The sequence below is a fragment of the Apteryx rowi genome, unplaced genomic scaffold, assembly GCF_003343035.1.
Source record: "Apteryx rowi isolate R43461 unplaced genomic scaffold, aptRow1 scaffold_16, whole genome shotgun sequence".
Lineage (NCBI taxonomy): Eukaryota > Metazoa > Chordata > Aves > Apterygiformes > Apterygidae > Apteryx > Apteryx rowi.
This window is the reverse complement of record NW_020447863.1, coordinates 785,278-804,902: the sequence shown is the minus strand read 5'-3', so window position 1 is coordinate 804,902 and position 19,625 is coordinate 785,278. Positions and strand designations below refer to the sequence as shown.

The 19,625-nt window shown below is 55.8% G+C and overlaps 3 protein-coding genes across 5 annotated transcripts in view; all 3 read left to right on the top strand.

Annotated features, from left to right (window-relative positions):
- Positions 1–7,624, top strand: part of FAM102A (family with sequence similarity 102 member A) — a 39,716-nt gene extending 32,092 nt beyond the window's left edge. For all 3 annotated transcript variants that reach the window (XM_026059649.1, XM_026059650.1, XM_026059652.1), the window contains 3 exons: positions 106–227; positions 1,370–1,439; positions 2,321–7,624. In XM_026059649.1, the coding sequence (XP_025915434.1) occupies positions 106–227; positions 1,370–1,439; positions 2,321–2,366 (238 nt within the window). In that variant the 3' untranslated portion in view covers positions 2,367–7,624. The remainder of the gene's footprint in view (positions 1–105; positions 228–1,369; positions 1,440–2,320) is intronic.
- Positions 7,625–9,479: 1,855 nt separating this feature from the next.
- Positions 9,480–14,002, top strand: DPM2 (dolichyl-phosphate mannosyltransferase subunit 2, regulatory). Its single transcript, XM_026059771.1, has 4 exons — positions 9,480–9,565; positions 11,226–11,315; positions 12,533–12,635; positions 12,967–14,002. Exons 1-4 carry the CDS (start codon positions 9,563–9,565, stop codon positions 13,023–13,025), a joined length of 255 nt encoding a protein of 84 aa, XP_025915556.1. The 5' UTR covers positions 9,480–9,562; the 3' UTR covers positions 13,026–14,002.
- A 2,853-nt stretch (positions 14,003–16,855) lies between these two features.
- Positions 16,856–19,625, top strand: part of PIP5KL1 (phosphatidylinositol-4-phosphate 5-kinase like 1) — a 3,584-nt gene continuing 814 nt past the window's right edge. The window contains exons 1-7 of the mRNA XM_026059780.1: positions 16,856–16,915; positions 17,277–17,468; positions 17,853–18,007; positions 18,641–18,765; positions 18,893–18,927; positions 19,008–19,063; positions 19,526–19,621. Of these exons, the coding sequence (XP_025915565.1) occupies positions 16,856–16,915; positions 17,277–17,468; positions 17,853–18,007; positions 18,641–18,765; positions 18,893–18,927; positions 19,008–19,063; positions 19,526–19,621 (719 nt within the window). The remainder of the gene's footprint in view (positions 16,916–17,276; positions 17,469–17,852; positions 18,008–18,640; positions 18,766–18,892; positions 18,928–19,007; positions 19,064–19,525; positions 19,622–19,625) is intronic.

Genomic DNA, 19,625 nt, shown 5'->3' with positions numbered 1-19,625 from the left:
TGAGGAAGCCATTGGAAAAGACACTATTGCTAAGGGAAGCAGGAGAGTATCCTAAAGTCTGTCTTGAAAATTTGCTCAGCTTTTCCCTTTATTTTCTCTCCCCAGGAGGAAAAAGGATTCAGTGGAGAGTCACCCAACCAGAGTGGATGACACCAGGATCGATGCTGATGATATAGTGGAGAAAATAATGCAGAGTCAGGACTTCACAGATGTCAGCAATACTGAAGGTGAGGAGATGAGTCTCAAAGGGGAGGTCTGCCTGTTCCTGTAGCAAAGCTGCCAAGCTTTTACATCCAGGATCTGATTTGCCAGATGCTCCCTCCCCTTTTGACAGTAACTTGCTTTCAGTGCTTGCTAAATGTTTCTACGGTCGATAAACTGTGGATCTGAGAGCTGCACATCCATTTGTAAACAGCACTTGCTGCTGTTCTACAAACTGCAGCTGAGGTGGAACACTGGCCTAAATACACAGGATGGTGGGGAAGGGGATACTGATTCTTCAGGGCAGTGGAAATGAGTTGCATCGATTCTCTGCACTGCTGTGGTGGCCTTTGTCCAGAGTCAGCCCAAAAGTATTTAAAGTAGGAGAGCACAACTGGAGGGGAAACAGCACATGTCTTGGCAAAAAGAAGGGAAGAAAGATGGATTGCAACATGCTTGTGATCAGGCTTCTCTGAAAGAGCATGAGAAGGGATTTTCTCCCTTGCAGTCACAGCATCTATTAAGAGAATTAAAAGTAATAATATGACTGCCTTTGTTTTAATCCTCTGGTTTAGGCTAGAAACCCATCTAATCATTCCTTTTATCTAGTTGTGGTTTTAGATAGATTTTTAAACCCTTGCTGTTAGTGCTTCTATAGTTTACCATTAGTCACCTTAAATCACTGCATATGACAACCCTCTTTTTAATACAGGGATTTACACCCCACTCAGTGTGGGTTAAAACTAGACTGAATATAGCCACTTTTTATCAGCAGAACAGGCTGGATTTCTTCTCCAGTGATGACCCTACAGATACAGTATGGGGCCCCACATCGTATGTCTAGATGTGTTTAAACTGACCAAGAACTTAAATCAATGTAATTGTCTTAAAAGAAGCAACTGTAGGAATATGATTGAATTCATTTCTCTGAGTTTACTCTTCCAAAGCGTAATGTTGTGGTTGATTTATACATGAGGATCCTTTTTAAAGCAAGAAGAGGAGTTCCCAGGGGCACTGTTACTGTGGGAACACCACTAAGTGTGCCCATGCAATTCGCAGAAGTGGACTTATTCCTTTACTGAACATTGTGTAATGCAGCTGGTGGGGGGCATGCCTGGTGATCGTCAGTAGTTCCAAATTTGGATATTTCTTGCTTTTCTATCTGCAGACAGTAACCTGAGGTTGTTTGTGAGCAGAGATGGAACAACTACACTGAGTGGTATTCAGTTGGGAAACAGGTAGGTTTCCTGAAAGACTGGCAGACAACGGGGCTGCAGAGAATATTAGTTAGCTCTTTGTACCCAGGAAACTTTCACCTTTGCTACAAGAGAGATTTCTAAATGTCATGTGGCTTTACTCCTACATTAACATCCCTGGATCCCTTTGGTGACAGACTACAGCTGCACTGGAGTATGCATGCAGTTCTCAGCAGAAGCTCAGAGGAATAATTCAATCTTAGCTGTTAGATCCAAGAACAAAAGTAAGAAGAAGGAGTAAAAGGACAAAATGGTAGAGGTTTGTCCCTGTTTGCTCCTGTGCCCGACTGAAAGCAGGGATTGAAGGCTTTGCCTCCTGCTGGACTGCAGCACAAATGCAACAGTCTGGTTTATTGTCCCTTCTCACTCCCCCCTCCCTGTCCATCAAGGGATGGTTCTCTTATGAAAGACTTCTGACAAAACTTGATCAGACAAATAAAACTTTGTCTTGCCACAATAGCTTTTAGTGCAGTGTCTTGGCTAGTTGCATTTGTTAAGCTTTATAGCACCTTTTGAGGTAAGAAAGCGACATGGTAAATGCAAAGATGTGCCAACTTCAGTGGCAAAGCTGGGAGCTGAGCCTTTTCTGGCTCTTTTCCCCTCAGCCCCTTTCCTCTCTCCTTTGGAAGGATTCATGTGTTACCCGACTCTTTCAAATGCTCTAGTGTTAGCTTGCCACGTAGCTGTCTGTTTTGTGTTATGTGGGTTGACTTCTTGCCAGACTGACTGGTTATTTTCAGGATTTTGTGTGGAGTTAGAGGAAGATGTTCCTAAGTGGAGAGCTCTGAAACAGAACTTGTTTGCTATAAGCGACTGAGGAAAACAACCTAGCTTGTTCATCTTCTTCCCCTCTACCTCCTCAGGGTCTCATCTGGAGTTTACGAGCCAGTGGTGATTGAAACCCACTAAATGTGAAGAACAGGGTAGAGCTGCTGGAAACGGACCCCCTACCCAGTCCGCTGCCACATGGATGCCAATCTTTACCTCTCTTCATGCAGCATTCCAGAAGGGATTTCTCCACACCCCTCCCCATACGTTTGCACTGCAGAACTACTCCGAGACCACTCCAAATCATGCACTTTCCCTGTGTTGGCATTACCTTCCTCCACTTCCCAGTTCTTCCAGTGCCTGCCCTCCCCATGTTCCTGATGAGATTCAAGGTGTCTTTTGGGGTTATCCTTACTCATAGAGGATTTTGCTCTTTTGCAGTCCCTCACTCCACACATTCATTCACAACAGGAGACTTCTCAGCTTCTGTCTCCCCAAACCATTGGGTTATACCACTGTGAACTCTTGAAACCACTGGGGGAGGAGGGTTAGAACTGGGGGAGTTCTAACCAAACTGAGAGCTGCTTTTTGGTGACATGGTGAGATAGCTGCTTGCAGGATGCTTTATTCCACTGATTCTGCAAGGGAACATCACCTTCCCAGGCAGCAGTTTTACTGAGCAAAGTATGCTATGGTGTGCACTTCACCTTCCTACCCCTCAAATCCCCAAACATCCTCTTCTCATAGGAAATATCTCCCAAAAGTGCATTTCCGAAAACTACCGCAATCCATATGGGAGTTGATAAATGGTTAAATGCTAGTGCTTGTTATACCACTAACTGTATTACCCCCTTCCACTGCTGGGCATGGAAGGGCAGGGTTCATCTATTAGCATTAGCAGGAGCACTTTAGAGGTTCCAGATTTTACCTGGAAGAGGCTTGTACTTGCTGTTCCAGGAGCATAATCCATGTTCCCTGGACTGACTCAGCAAATAGTCACTGTTGAGGCTTGGAATACAAAGCCTCCTTTTTGGCTCAGGAAGGGAACTGCCTTTCTTGGACCATGAAGAGAATCTTGTTATCTGATAACCCTCTCCTGGGCCGGAGCAGGATGCAGTTGACTGTAGTGGTCTCTCGTTGTGGTGATGATTAACAGTTGTCTCTCTTGGCCTGGGCCAGAAATGGAATTTGGTGTTGGTTGACCTTTCTGACCCTGTCAGCAGGGATCTATGCCTGAGCTGATTTCTTTCAGGGCTGGGGAAAAGCTCTGACTAGGGCAAGATGAAGCCTCCATCTTTGCCTTCAAAGGCAGAATGGAGGTTTTCTGCCATGTTAACCACAGCAGCTGTTCTTACCTGCTCTGTGGCAAGTGAACTTTTCTGATAAGGCTTCAAACTGTTTTCTGGTTGATCTTTCAATTGCTCTTTCGTTTGATTTCTGCAGTTGTCTGACACTTTAGCTGCCTCTTTTCCTTGCAGTGCGTAGCGGAGACTTCAGTCTTTCAGCTCCCACTTATAGATTCTCCTGGCAGCTGAATTGCAAATGAGGATCTATGCAGACTCCAGCCATGGGCTGTCAGCAGGCTGTGCTTGCAGCTCTTCCTGTACAGAGACTTTCAGCCTATAAGCTATTTCTGTGTAGTACCCTTTCCTCTTTGCTGTTGTACTGTGGTAGCACTCAGCAGCCGTGCACTTTGAGTGGTGGCACGCTCCGAGGCATGGCCAGGAATGTGCCCTCCTCTGACACATGTGCGTGCACACTCACACATGCACACACTCGTCCCGTTTGGTGAGGAAAGACTTGTAACAGATCACATTGTTGTTCAAATTCTAGTTACTGTAAAGGCTTTTTTTTAAAAAAAAAAAAGAAAGAAAAAAGAAAAGGATTAATTGTGGTCTCTGTGACCAGAATGCATGCAGATGAGCTACTGGAAAAGGGAATTTGGCAGATTATAAGAAACCAGAAATGAAAGCGCCTTGCTTTCTTGCCCTGCTAGCATGGAGATGGCTGCATGGAGAGGGTGCTAGGCAGTGTAGCAAAGCTATACAGCTGCTTACTCTGTTTTCGTGGTTTCTCTACTCAAGTCAGTAGGTTTCTTTTTGTAGTTGGACAGACCACATATAGGATGTGAATTTTTTCACCCTTTCTCCCTTTCCCCCCAAAGGCAATTAAATTTGGATCAGGGCAAGAAGGGGTATGACAACACTTTGGTTTGGTTTGATGTAGGGAAGCATTATCGGATCTTTTGAGTCTGTGTAAAAGAAAAGCTCTTTCACACTTGCTGATGTATTTAACAGTGATTTCTTCCTTCAGTCTGGGTAGGTTTGCCACTTGCTAGCAGGCTGGTGAGTTCCCTGCTTGGTCTGGGTGAGACGGGCGCTGTTCTTGGGATGCTGCGTGTTTGCAGGAGAGGGAGAACTGGCCGCTTTTCTCTCTCCCTGGGCCTCTGCCAGAAAGCTAGGACTGACCTGACCCCTCTGTTCAGGTTGGTGTGAGGGCAGTAGCACGCTCAGACAGTAACGTGCGTTGCTCTGTCTGGAGATAGCCATAGCGGGAGCCGAGGGGCAGGCTGCTCACAAGCACAGAGCACCTGCTGCTCCCCGGGGGCCAGCAAAGCCCTTCTGGAAATCAGGTCCAGCATGCTGTCAGTGTGGCAACAGCAAAAAAACAGGCCTTGAAAGGGGCAAAAATAACCCAGGAAAGAGGCCAAGCCCAGCTCAGTTCTGCTGCTTTGCTTCTCTTCCCATGAAAAACAATGATAGTCACTGTCAGAGCAGTTGGGAACCAAGGGCTCTTTTTCTGGGCTCCAACTGGCAAGAGTCTGCTGCTTTGAGACGCTTGCTGCTAAGCACGTCATGAAATCCCCTGTGGGACAGAAGAAGGAATCTCTTTCCAGTGAGGCAAGAGGGGAAGCAGTTGAGCTGTTCGGAAAGTTGGTCTTCATCTTCCCCAGGCTGGTGGAGGCATAACTTGCTCTGTCACGTAGCTGTGGCCAACTTGGACACGTCTCTGGCTTCTCTTCCAGCAGCTTGGCACATCACTGCTTGTGTTTCTGATAACTGTGTCTCATAGGGTATCTCTTTCTTGTCTCCACGTCATTATTGGCTCCACAGATCCTGGTCTGTAAGTAGCTTTTTAGCTCTCCTACCCCTCATTTTGAAGAAGAAAGCAGCCCTAGTCATTCAGCCTAGCACAGCACAGCCAGGGCTGGAGTACCCCGAACAGACGGACCTGTGGAGAGAGGAAGGAGCAGTCTACTTCTATTTCTAGATTTCACGCTGAGCTCCAGCCACGCGTCCCATCGTGAGCGATGCCCGGCAGCTCCCGGCCGGTGGCGGGTGTACCTAGCAGTGCTGGAGGAGGCTGGCGTGGAACTGGGGCCGCTCGGCCAGCCGACTCGCTGCCGTCTCTCGGGAAGCTGTGCTCGCGAGCACTTTTTCCTTGTGGCATCGCTGCCATCTGTTCCTTGTTGGACTTTGAACATTTAAGAAGCGAATCAGTTTCCAGACCCAAACCGCTGGCTAGTTTCCTTTGGGTTTTTTTTTTTTTTTGTCTTGAAGTTTATTGAATTTTTTTATAAACCCAGCAGGCTGGTGTTTTTTGACTGCATTATTGTTTCATTGATATTTTATTCCTGAGGGGCTGAGGGGGGACTTTGCTCCCCACGTTGTTCCCCTTCTCAGGGGATTCAGAGGTGAATTAGACAGGTAAAAGGACCTTATTGGCAAGACTCTGCGTCCCCTGGGTCTCTGCCACTGGCAAGCAGGGCTGCTCACTCCCGGCTGACCCGAGGAGGGCAGAGCTGGCTCTCTGCTCCAGCCTTGGGGCCAGGCGAAACGTGTGGGCTCTGCTCTCCCAGTTTCTGGACCTCTAGTTGGTGGAAGCCCCTTGCAAAGAGTTGGGAAAATCAGTGTAATTTTTTTACTAACTTTTTTAAGAAACAATATAAAATGAGTGAATGTCAAAAAAAGATAGTCAAGGATCAGTGAAGGAGACGGGCTTCAGTTGGAAATGGTGATGGAGAAAAGGGGGAGAAGGATGTTGCTCCTACATCTTTTTTTGTATGGTTGGCACTTTAAAAGGGGGCCGTCATGCTGTCCTGACCCTAGGCGTAAGGAACAGCCGAATTTGTAATCTCTTCCCCCTCATTGCCACATCGCTCCGACCCTTACGGAAAGTTAAGTCATTTTAAATGTTTGTTTCAGTTTTTAGAGGGTTCTGAACTGGGCTGAGACCCGCAGAAACAGATTTCATTCAAATCTTAATAGGAGGGGTTGACTTTTATTTATTTTGTTGTTGCTGTTTCTTTTTAAACTGGTGGTTGTGCAGCTGGACTCTGCACGCGTTGTTGTGAACCTCTGGGAAACCTCACTCCAGGTACGCTAGAGCACCTCGGCCAAACGCCCCTCCTGGAGAGGGGCCCCCGTCCTGCCCTCCCCTCGCTCCCCTCCTCGCCGCCTTTACCGCGGGAGCCGCGAATCCATCCTCTGCCCCTCCTTCCCCAACCCGCTGCCACCCCACCTTGTCTCTAGCTGAACGAGTTGTTGCTCTGGTGACTGAAGCCCTGTAGACAGGGCTGGTGCCTGGGGACAAGTTCCTGCAAACACTGCCTGGTAGCAAGTGTTTGTACTGAAAAGCCACTTCCTCGCTGGGGATTCATTGTGCAAAATTCCCCCCTTTCCCTCCCAAGAGCTGCGTTGTCCATCAGCCCACCTTCGCCATCCTAACCCGACCTCTTCCATGTCGCGGTCACCCCTACGCGTCGGGAGGGAGCCAACATGGAAACCTGGGAAACAAAAGGAATTTGGATGAAGCTTTGGAGCTGGAGGTGTGGCTGAGCCTCTGAACTTGCCTCAAACATAAGAAATAATGGTAGAGCCCGTATTTTTGTGGGGGGAGGGAGGGGAAGGGGAGATCGTTTTATTTTCTTGAAAGTTATTGAGCTTGGTGATCTTCAGATGAGGTGCGCACTTGATTTATATCAGATTCTATAGAGAGATCACTGATATTTTTGGAAAGGGAATGGGTCTATGCAAACTTCCAAAATTGCTTGAAAGATAGTTTAACATTTTTTTACTTTGAAATCTAAAGAAAAATCTAACTTTTTTCTTAAAAGCAGAAGTGCGTTTAGAAAGAGAAGCTACTTCCACTGCTCTATTTTGATGATGATTCTTGGAAAGTTTGGGCTGGAGGGAATGACTATTTTTCACCATTTTTATCTTGCTCCTCTAGTTTTGTTTCTTTTTCTAATGGAATGCTGTGCCGTCTTTGATTCAACAGATTGTGTTTGTATTTTCTGTATCTGGTTCCTAACGTAGAGAAATAACATATATGAGGAAATCATTATAATGTCAAATGTTGTTATGGTTTGGGGGAAAATAAAGGTTTTTGGTACTTCACACTGATTCTTCTTGGTGGGTTTTTTGGTTTTTGGAGGGCTTTCTTTGTGTGTGTGTACATGTGTCCTTTGGTTTCAAAAATATCTGCTAAGGAAGCAAAGGAGTCAGGCACTGGCTCTTGGCATGCAGGGCCCAGGAACAGGATTTGGCTTCCACCCTCCAGGATTTCCTCGGCAGCCGTGTTGCGATGGGTCCGGAGACCCCTGCCAGCTGTCCCTATTGGCATGAGAAGGGGTTGGGGAGGGGGCACGGCCTGAAATCCAGGGGGGAGGTGAACTGGCACAAAGGCAAGTTGCCAGCAACATCTCGTGTGCCTGAACGCCATGTCCGAGCAGAGGCTGTGCTTGAAGGGCCTCATCCTACCGCAGTCCAGGACCTGCTGCTGGCTGCAAAGGCCGGAGGGGAGCTGTGGCTGGGGAGCGACCCCCAGGCAGAGGCTGGGGCAGTTTCACCAGCCCTGTCAAAGCCTCAGCTGTGTGCTCTGAACATCTGCACCTTTCGATCCTGTTTGGGGTCTCCCCCTTTCCCTCTGCCACCTGCCCTTCCTTGGAGGATCCCTGTTGGCCCTCAGCCGCTTGCTCTTGCAGTGCGTGCATGGAGGAATCGCTCTGTGATGCAGGATGAAAGGATCTCACATTTTGGAGCTGTTTTTCAGCAAGTTGGCTTCGGGATGAGTCACTTCCATCAAAACTCACAGGCGTCAGGGGTTGGTGGAAATCAAAACCAGATCAACCTGCTGGGAAAGGAAAGGGAGGGCGGCGCTGGGAAACACCTCTGTCCTTTCCTTAAGCCAGGTGACGGCACCGCAGTCGCGCTACACGGGACCCTTCAGCCTCCTGCCACTGGCATTTCCATCCTCCCCCTCGCTCGCGTGCCGGCACGGCTCAGTCTTGCTGGGTGCCTGTGTGGCATTGCGCCTATTCCCACAGGGCTGCAGAGGCTCGCTGGGTTTTTGCACGGGATTATCGACTGCCAGCACACGCAGGCCTTGGGCTCACTGCTGCCCCAGGCTGGGCTCGGTGGACGCCTGCGGGGAAGAGCTCGCCGCAGGCTGAAGAGCAAACAACAGGAAACGGGTCTCGCTTTTATGGGCCAGAAGCTGAAGTGACAGAGGTTTTCTTGGCTTTGTTCCTGTGGCAAGATGTAACGCAGGCGGCTGCGGAGCTTTTCCAACACATTATCCTCCTGTTTACATGTTCGCTTTCTTCTCATGGCCCTGTGCAACCATGAACCGAGGGGTCATTGGCAAAGTCCACTGCTTAAAGGTTAAAAAAAAGGAAAAAAAAATCTCTAAGTGGTAGTAGTTCAGGGTAGGGTTTTTTGGGGAATTTTTTTTTTCCATAAATCCACTCACTTCCTCTGTGGTTGTGATCGCAATCCTGGACATCCCCTTGCTCAGTGTATCCCGGCCAGGCCCAGTTCTGCCCGCGGCCGCGCGGGGGAAGCGGCAGGCTCGCGCTTCCCCTCCTCGCTGCGTGGAGGGAGGAGGATGAGCGGATGAGCGCGGCTGCGGCCTTCCCCAGCCTTCCTTAAAGGAAATTGCTAACTATCAAATTTAAAAAAAAAGAAAGAAAATTAAAATTTATATTAAAAGTGTTAATAAATACAATTGTGCTGATATTAAAATTAAAGTATGGTTACTGTACTAAACTGTAAATTCAAATGTTAAAGAACAGTAGCCTAAATGAGCCAAGGCCCTTGGCCAGCCCCCCGGACTACACCTCCCGTGATGCTCCGAGGGAGGCGCGCCTACATTTCCCACAATGCTGCGGGCCGGAGCCCTCCCCCGCTGATTGGCTGTCTGTCGCCGAGCGTGACGGTAGGCTCGCTCCCGTCAGGCCCGGCGGGAGGGCGTGGCTGGATCCCTGCCCGCTGATTGGCTAGCGCCTCCCGGAAGAGCGCTGCTGGCGGGGAGGGAGCCCGGGGCTGCCCGTCGCCATGGTGAGTGGGGGTGGGGGTGTCTGCTCCCCCCGGGCCGTCGTGGGGGGGGGCCGGGGGGAGCCCGCCATCTCGGGAGTTGTCGCCTCTTCTCTGGGGGCGTTGGGCGTCTCTGGGGCAGTAGGGGTGGGGGGGAGGTTATTGCCCCGCTGTGGGGGGGGGGTCTGTTTCCCCTCTCTGGGGGGCGGTGAGGGGTTGAGGGCGTTGTTGCCCCCTCTCTGTGGGGCCTCTCGTCCTGTCACTGGGCACCGTGTCCTTTTGTCACCCTCCCGTCAGATACTTGTACATACTGATAAGACTCCCCCTGAGCTTTCTCTTCTCCAGGCTGAACAGTCCCTGCTCACTCAGCCCCTCCTCATATGAGAGATACTCCAGTCCCTTAATCATCTCTGTGACCCTTCACCGGACTCACTCCAGTAAACCCGAGTCTGTCTTGTACCGGGGAGCCCAGCCCTGGGCCCGGTGCTCCAGGTGTGGCCTCACCAGGGCTGAGCGGAGAGGAAGGATCACCCTTCTCAGCCTGCTGGCAATGCTCTCTCTAATGCAGCCCAGGATACCATTGGCCTTCTTGGCCACAAGGGTACATTGCTGGCTCATGTCCAACTTGGTGTTCACCAGAATCCCCAGGTCCTTTTCTGCAAAGCTGCTCTCAGGCTTGTTGGCCTCAGCCTGTCCTGGTGCACGGGGTTGTTCCTCCCCAGGAGCTGGGCTCTGCACTTCCCTTTGTTGAACTTCCTAAAGTTGCTCTCTGCCCGTTTCTCCAGCCTGTGGAGGTCTCCCTGACTGGCAGCACAGCCCTCTGGTGTATCAGTCACTCCTCCCAGTTCCTTCCCAGCTCCCTCACTCCTGTAGCTGTAGTGCTTGGCAGCCCAGGGTGACCTGGCTCCATGACGAATGGCCCTTGGATTTCCTTCAGAGGCAGTGAGACTCAGCGTGTTCATGCCTGACCCGCTGGTGTCACAGTGGAGCTGGGTCATGGCTCATCCTCGTAACACTGGGCGTTAAGAATGCACTGGGTGTTAAGGCTGCTCTGGCATTGAGGAGGGAGGCAATTTAGAAGGGGCCAAACTGAAATGTGGCCTGGAGAACCTGCCTCTGACAAGTACTGGGGTTTTCATGGTGTTAAATGCTCAGGCTCTTGACTTTGCTTGTTCCTCAGGAAATAGCCCAAATAGCACAATGCCTTCCTAAGCGTGGTGCTTTCTGCATTGCAGGCTTATGGATAGAGTCTGAACTGCCCCTGGTCCCCTGCAGTCTGTCTGGGCTTTTCCAAGGTTTCCATCTATCTGTTGAAGTGATCAGACCACGTAGCTTGAAGCCTGCTGAAGCTCAGCAGAAGGTTGTGTTGGTGCGGGCTGGGAGTTAGTACTTCAAAGCACTTGGTCAGAGTTGCTGCAGTGTGCAACTTGTGCGTCTGCTGTAGCAGCAGGACGTGAAATCTCTGACCGCTCTAGAGGAGGAGGGCATGGCTGTTCTCACTGAAGCGTTTGTGATAAATCATTCTTGCTACACAGGTTTCTTCCCTTGCGTTCTTTTTTTCTTTCAAAACTGCAGCCATACATTCTCATAAGCTGGGGCACAATAAATATCATGTGCCCATTAACTGTTCCTGCTCAGACACCACAAAGTGCTGATCCTGCTCTGACTCTCTCTTACTTCGCAGGCCACGGCAACAGACCAGGTGGTTGGATTTGGCTTGGTAGCCTTCAGCCTTGTTCTCTTTGTTTACTACACCGTCTGGATCGTCATACTGGTATGGGTCTTGCTCTGCCCATTGCAATCTCAGGAACTTTGCTACTGCGTCTGCCTAGACTTTATTTAGGTGCTGATGTGTCCTCGTGTCTGAAAGAACTCTGCTTTGCCAGCTTCCTGGTGAAAAATGTCAGTGTAGAATTCCCTGTAGTTCACTGGTGCACACCTTGCCCTTTCTAGGTGTGCCTGCCCTTGTCCGGGTAAGATCAAGCTCAGACTCTGCCACCTGCCCTGCTGCTCTGAGTCGGACAGATTTGGCCAATGTAAGAGTTGAGGCTCACCTGAACTGTCATCGAGAGCTAAAGCCAAGCCATTCTGAAGGTGTCAGATAAGGATCGTTGTCATTAGTGTTCACTTTTGCTGTCTTCCGATTCCTGGTTTTGGTGGGAGGTGACAGAGGGAAATATAAAAAGAGATTCTACTTACTAAATCTGGGGCCCACTAGGGAGAAGAGTTTAGGGAATGTGGAGCTCTAGAAAATTGGTTGCGAGCCTGACAGTTTGTCTGCTTCCCTAGACACATCAGCTGGGGTGATGAGTGGTATCTCCCTGGAAATCCTGGAAAGAAATGTCTCCCTGTGAGCTTTCCAGGTGCAAGAGGTCTGGTTCAGCCTTGGGCTGATGTCTGAATTCCTAGCAGCTTCCCCTCTGAGAGTTTTGGATTCCCTTCTGCAGTCTGCTTACTCTGTTGTCTAATATATATTGATATAGTTTGTAATCTTACGAGCTCTATATGTATACTCTCTGCTACCTAGTAATCATTATACTGCTCTCTAGCGTCCAAAGTATTCCACTTTCCTCAGCTAATGAATCCTGGCCGGATCTCCATGAAACAAATCAAGTACTCTCTGTTCCCTTTTACAAACCCTAGAAAGTCCAGGGATTTGATGGGTTCAGCACCAAGCAGGAAGTCAGTCCCTGCCCAGCTTGAAACCCGGAGCTGCGGGGCTCCTATGCCATGTCCTGTGGACATCCCCTCTCAGGCTCTGCGCTGCACTACCAACCGCTGAAGTACTTGACTGCCCTTTCGTTATCGTGTTGTCTGCAGCTGCAGTGCTATTGCACGGTGGCCCTAGCCACATGCAGGTCTGGTCACCCTTTTTTTAGGCCTCTTTTCTAGCCTCATGTTTCCATCCTGCTTTTAAAACCACAAGGCTGCAGGTGTTGGTGAGTGGCCCTAGCGCTGTGCCCACCTGCTGATGCGCCTCTGTTTCTGCAGCCGTTCATCGACAGTGACCATGGGATCCATCAGTACTTCTTGCCCAGGGAGTATGCCGTTATTATCCCTGTGGTGGCTGGGCTCCTGCTGCTGCTGTTTATAGGTGAGTGTTATCTCTGAAGTTCTAATTAGAGGTTTCTAAATTAGAAAGAGGGAAGAGGGTTCCTAGGGGGTTAACTGATGCATGACACTTGTGAGACGCTGCCTGTGGCTCTTGCAGCAAGAGCTCAGCGTAGCACTGGGTCTGTGGCATGGGCTCTGGTGGTGTGTGCGTGTGTGCGCGCGCACATCTGAGACTCCAATTGTTTGAGCTTGTGGACGGTGGAGTTGTTTCTCTCCCACTCTGCTGAGGTTCTGTTTCTCACTACAGTGTGTTTCAAAAGCACCAGTAATTGGAAATTTTCTGATTGAACCTGTCCTCTTTCTCATGGTAGGCATTTTCATAGCGATTGTGATGTGGAAGAACAGGAAACCTGCAAAGAAACTGGACTGAAGGCCCAGCTGAGGGAGTTGAGGAGAAGGCATCCACCCCGCAACATCTTAGCCAGGGAAAGACTTTGCCTGCAGCACCAAGCAGACACCTCTTCCAAAGCTCTCTTCTGCAGTAGAAGTGCTGCTGAGCTGGCTGCTCTCTCTCCAATGTTCCTACCTGGAGAGGTGCAACCTGGTGTAATTTACAGCTTACGGACCAAAGGGAAGCAAAACTCTGACCTACAGGAGCCATCCAGAAAGGGACCATAAGTCCGGCTATGACGGATCTGCTCCTCAGCCGGGGCTACATGTAGCGGTGATGGCTTTAGCCTGTGCTGTGGGGGGGGAGCAGTTGGGGCACAGCGGCTGTAGCCACTGGAGTGTGAGCCTAGCTCTGAACTGTCAGGTGCTCAGCCTCTGGGGAGTTCTTCTCCTCTGCTCTTCCTGTGTCCAGTAGTTTGTTCCTTATGGTTTTTTTTTAACTGTTTGATGAGTTTTTAATTGGATTCAAGATGTAGAGGAAAGAAAGAAGACTCTGGGCTTGCGAAAGGCAGACTTGCATTTTTCCTTTGCCTGCTGGAAGGGCTAATCATGGTCCTGGTGGGCTTATGTTTAGGAAGAGGGACCTCTGTGAGGCTGACCTTGCAGAGGATGCAGCACAGTGCCATTTCTGCTGTTCTCTGGCAGGTCTGCCTGCATCCCAGCTGAGGGGATGGGGAGGAGGGTTGTGCCCTGGACTGCAAAGGAAGCATTTGGCTCCTCCACTAATGAATGCGGTTCCAACCACAGCTGTCAGCCACTGGCTTGGTTCCTGCCCTTGGCAAGGCTCTGCACACCAGCATGGTTGGGGCCGAGCGGACAGGCACTGCAGAGCTCCGTCCTCCCATTATGGGATCTCTTCTCCTGGCAGCAGCTTCTGCCCTTAGGTGTGCAACCCTGGCAGGTCCCTCAGACTGCAGTGAGCTGGAATCGCCCTCAATAAAGGTCTGCAAGATCTTGGTCTCTGTCCTCTTCCTATGTTGAGTGCAGAGGTGCAGTAGGCCTGCAGGGAAGCAGGGATGGATTCTCCTCCCCATCACCAGAGCTGCTGTGCGTGGCCCTGGCAGTGCCTAGTCTTGCTTGGAAAGGTCCTGCCAATGTCCACAGGTTTTCCTTGGCCCTTGTCCCACTGGTGCAGCCCAGCAGTGGGAGAATTGGGGCCACGGGGAGGTGAAGATGCAGCTGGATCGAAAGTACCTGCTGCCTCTCCCCTGCCTTTGCTGTGTCTGGCAGCAGGAGCGGAGACTGGTGCTGTCCCTTGGGAGCAAAGCAGTGGAGTCACGAGAGCCCGTCATAGGGTCTCCCATCCAAACACAATGACTGGGAGCCCCATGGGAGGAAGCGGTAAAACCCCGGTGTGGTGCCAGGCAGGAAGGAGCCAGAGAGAACCTGGCCAGGACCGTGAGTGACATACGCGGCCTCGTGCGGACTTGCTGGCCCTGCCGCCCTGGGGACGGCTGCTTTACTCCAGCAGCCGTGATGCAACAGGAGGGCAGAGCCGGGGGCACTTGGATCCTTTGTGCCCATACTGTGAACTTCCCCTGTAAGGCAGCAGCGTTTCTTATCACCTCCCATCCTGCTCGGGAGCACTGCCGATTGCTGGGAGACCTCCCTGGGTACTGCAGGTCTTGGGAGCCTGGCTGTGGTTTAACCTGCTGCGGGGCTGGAGTTCGAAGGTGTTAAGCAAGACTCCAGCTGGAGGTTTCTCTTTCGAGCTCATGCGACTTGTGCAGAGGCTGCCAGGCTGCATGGCGGTCGTGCTCGTGTGCTGCCAGTGCCACCTCCCTGAGGCTGAGCACTTCGTTTTCCCTTGTCCGCGTCTTGCCGCTTCCCCTTCTCCCTTTCTGAAATCTCCAGCTCCTCTTCCCAGCCTCTTGGCGCACTGGAAATAGCTCCAGCCAGCCCCGTGCGGATGAGTTCATGCTGACACAGGGGTGCTTCACAGGGAGAGGAAAGCAAAGGGGGAAAAAAATCAGTCATGTCTCTTAGCAGTTTTCCCAGGCTGCCGGGTCCGGAGCTGTGCTGGGGTTAGTCCTCCCTCCTTCCCTCCCTCCTTCCCTCCCCCGCAGCTCTCCTGCCTCCGGCTGCCTCAAGGACTCGGTCCCCGTGCCTGCTCCCCTGGCCCCAGGGAGCCGGCGTGCGTCACCGCGGCCTGCCCGGGGGCACAGTTGGCAGCGCGGTGGGAGGCTCGGAGGAGCCCAGGTGAGAGCCGCCGGAGGGCTGAGGTGCTGGCGGGGCAGAGGCTGGGTCTGGGGCAGGCAGGAGCCCGCCGGGCTCCCGGCACTGGGAGGGTTTGGAGCAGTCGCTTCCCCTTTTTTGGGTAGGGCTGCAGTAACCAGTGGTCGCATCGCGGGGACCCCGCGGGGAGCAGCGGCCACTCGTGCCTGGCTACCCTGGCACTCGGGGGGCTGCAGCCCCGGTCCCCATCCCGGGGAGCGCCACCGCCGCGGGCTCCGCTCGGGAGTCTGCCTGTGAGCTCCGGCTGGGGAGCGAGCGGGACCCCGAGCCCCAGGAGCCGCCCTGCCCCAGCCCCTGCGGTGCTGCCGCCCCCTGCCTCAGTTTCCCCGGTGCGGGGTGACGTTCAGGCCAGGCCGGGCTGCAGAGAGGAGGCGTTAGCACCTGCAGGGATGCTGCAGGGGAAGTGCCGCGTCTCCTCCGCGCTGCCCCAGCCCTTAACCCTTGCTTGCCTGCACCGTCCTCCCCCAGGAGCCCCCCGGCGTGGGCCTGGGGACGGGGCCCCCGGGCGGACAGGGCAAGGTGCAAAGGGGGAAGGGGCTCTCCGAGGCAAGGCCCGCGGCGTGGGGCAGCGGTACGGGGGTCCGTCCCCCCGGTTCAGGCCGTGTGGGCAGCCCTGCCCCCCTGCTGCATTGCTGGCGCTGCGGGGCGCCGAGGCCGGCTGATGTCACCCGCGGGCGCCTGCGGCAGGCAGCGTGCCGGAGCGGGCAGGGTGGGCGCCGGGCGGGAGCTTCGGTGGTCGCGAGGGACCTGCCGCACCCCCGTCCCCCTGCCACCCCCCCCAGTTGCCGGCGGGAGCAAGGAGCCAAGGATGCAGCAGTGAGCAGCCGCAGGAGGAGGAGGAGGAGGAGGATGCGGAGAGGCAGGGAGCTGCCAAGCGGCTCCGGCAGGGAGTAACCCCGCAGGCAGGGGCCCGGGGGAGCGCGGCGGACCCCGCGGGTGAGGGCAGCTGCGGGCAGAGGTAGGTGAGAAGGCGGGGGCCTGCCCTCCCCGGGGTGCGAAATCCTCCCTGCAGGCATGAAAAAGAGAGGGAGCGTGTTCAGCCGCGGGCTGGAGCGGGAGCCGAGTTCCCGGCGGGTCTGATGCTGCACAAACTCCGTCCTCGGGGCCTCCCCAGCCCGTGGGACCCCGGGCAGCGAGCGGTGCCCCGCGGCGATACCAGGATGCTGCCCATCTCCAGGGTCCCCCTCCACTGCGGGGGGCCGCCGGCACGGCTTCGCCTCCCCCCACTTTCCGGGGGTGTCTCAGGACAGACCCCTGCTTGGAGTCCCCGTTTGGGCAGCGCCTTTCCCGCGGGGCCCCCAGGGCTGTGCGAGGCGCCTATGGGTGAGGATGAGGATGGGCACTGGCAGCTCTGGAACGGCCCATGTGCGCACAAAGCCGGGTGGCTCCACGGTTCCGGAGCGCCCCAGTGGGGAGCAGTGGCCGTGAGGGTCCCCCGGGTCACCTCATGCCCCGGCACAGCTTTGGGGTCCCCGCTTCCCCCCAGCAGCACCGCTGCCCCACGGTGCCCGTGCCCTCCTCACCCCCGTCTCCCACCCGCAGCATCCCCGGCTCCGGTGGTGGGACCCCGCGGGGATGACGGCACCTGGCGCGAGGACTGACGCCACGGAGGCCCGAGGCTGCCCCAGAGCTATGGTGAGCGGGTGCCACGTGGGCCGGGGCGGGCCGTGGGCTCCGCGTGCCCCCCCAAACCTACCCCGATGTGCACCCTGGGGGCTCCTCGCTGGGGCCCCCGCGGCAGGTCCGAGCCCCCAGCCCTGCTCCGGGCTCCGCTCCCGCCTCCAGGCATCGCCAGCACGGACACCCGAATCCCCCCCTCCTCGTCCCCGGGCGGCGAACGCGGCCGCAGGGGGTTTGGGTGCCCCGCTGGGCTGGAAGGGGATCCAGGGCTGGCTCTGGCCAAGCTCCCATGGGATCTGCCCCGCTCCGCCCTCTCCCACCCCGACCCCCCGCCCGGGGCCGCGGCCACCCCGGGCACCGGCGCTCTCGCCCGCAGGCGGCGGCGGAGGCCCCGCGGGAGAGGTGCCCCCGGGCCAGGAGGCGCTGGCTCTTCTGGAGGGTGCACCAGCGCTGGAAGCTCCTGGGCGTCTTCGAGATCGACCCCGAGCACGAGTTTTACGGGCTGATGTGCCACCTGCGAGCGGGGCTCGGCGCCGCCACCCAGGAGGCCATCGACCACCCGCCGGCGGTGAGCGCGCGCCGGCCGCCGGGGCTGCTTCCCGGGCCGGGGGGACTCGAGCTGCCCCGTGGGGAAACTGAGGCACGGCGGGCGGGAGGACAAGCCAAGTCCTGCCGCCACGGCACGGCCACAAGGTCCTGCGCAGCCTGGCCTCATCCTTGGTCATCGTCCGGGGTGGGGGGCAGCAGTGCGGGACCCCCCCCGGGCTTTGCCCCGGTCCCGCGCACCCGGCCGGGCGCTCACCTCGCCGCCCCTCCGCCAGGACGTCCCCGGCGAAGGCGACTGCGCGGCAGTGCTCAAGCAGCCCCACGAGGTAGGAGACTCCGGAGGGGGAGACGGCAGCCGGCCCCGGGCGCCTGCGCGGCTCACGGCGCCTCGCCGGTGCCGCCGCAGGGCTTCGAGCTGCGGACGTACGCGGCGCCGGCCTTCGCCCGCCTCCGGCGCTCGCTGGGCCTGGCCGAGGAGGAGTACCAGGCGTCGCTGTCCTCCCGCGGGCCCTACCTCCAGTTCATCAGCAACTCCAAGAGCCCGGCCGACTTCTTCCTGACGTGAGCGGCCGCCGGGAGCGCGGCGCCCCCGGGTAGCTCCCCGCGGCAGCGAGGGCTGCGGGCACCCAGCTCCCGGAGGAGTCCCAAGGGCTCAGGAGCCCCTGAGGCCCCCCGGGGCCGTGGAAACCAGCAGCAGCAGGCGATAGCTGGATGGAGCGGACCTGTGTGGCGGCCTGCCGGGGTGCAGGGTGCTGCGGCACCTGGTGCAGCGCAGGGGCCCGCCGGTGCACTCCAGCACCCATCTATAGGTGCCCATGTCCATCCCTGCACAGCCATGCCCACATGCACACCAGCACCCATCTATAGGTGCCCATGCATGTCCCTGCACACATATGCACACCCATGCACAGCCATGCCCACGCACACACCAGCACCCCCCTATAGATACCTATGCACATCCCTGCACACCCAAGCACAGCCATGCCCACATGCATGCCATTGCCCACCTATGGGTGCCCACACACATCCCTGCCCACCAGCACCCATGCCCCAGCCCCAGCGAGAGGCAGTGCCCCGCTGCCTTCCCACCCGAGCCCTGGCAGCAAAGCGGGTGCCGGGGCCGCTGTACACGGGGGTTTTGGGACCCCTCGCCCTCCGCCTCCCCCGAGCGCCCTCCGCCTCCTCTCACCCCAGGCACGACAAACGCTTCTTCCTGAAGACGCAGAACAAGCGGGAGATCCGGTTCCTCCTCTCCAACCTGCCCCGGTACCTGCGGCACCTCGAGAGATACCCCCACTCGCTCCTGGTCCGCTTCCTGGGTGAGGCGGGGGGACGGGGCGGCGCGGGGGTGCTCGCGGCCGGCTGGCACCCCGCCCCGGGCTGGCGATGCCCCGAGCGGCGCTGAGTCCCTGCCCGGCCCCTCACCGCGTCCTGCCTCCCTGCCAGGGGTTCACAGCATCATCCTGCCCCGACGGAGGAAGGTAGGTGCCGCCGGCCGGCGCCACGCGGCCCCGGCGCTGCCTGCGCCCGCCTCACGCCCGCCCTCGCCCCTCTCCGCCAGAAATACTTCATCATCATGCAGAGCGTCTTCTACCCCGACGAGAGGATCCTGGAACGGTGAGGCCTGTCCTGGGCGCCCGGTGTCCGTCTGTCCTGGGGCAACCGGCGTCCATCTGTCCTGGTGTGCCCCATGTCCGTCTGGCCAGTGGTGCCTGTTATCCACCTGTCCCGGTGTGCCTGCGTCTGCCTGCCCCAGGGTGCCCCGTGTCCCTCTGTCCCAGTGTGTCCAGTGTCCATCTGTCCTTTGTGCCCAGTGTCCATCTGTCTGTCCTGGTGTACCAGGTGCCTCTCTGTCCCAGGCCACCCAGTGTCCATCTGTCCTTGGTGCAAAGTGTCCATCTGTTCCGGGGTAGCTCGTGTCCATCTGTCGGTGCCCAGTGTCCATCTGTCCTCAGTGCCCAGTGTCCGCCTGTCCTGGGACAGCCCGTGCCTGCTCCGTGCGGCGCCACGCTCCGGGCAGGGGGCTGGGGTGGCCCCGGGGGGGGGTCGGGGGGTCCGAGACGCTCGCCTGCCGCGCAGGTACGACATCAAGGGCTGCCGGGTGAACCGCCGGGCCGAGCCGGCCGCCGAGGGCAGCCCGGCCGTCGTCGTGCTGAAGGATTGCAACTTCGAGGGGAAA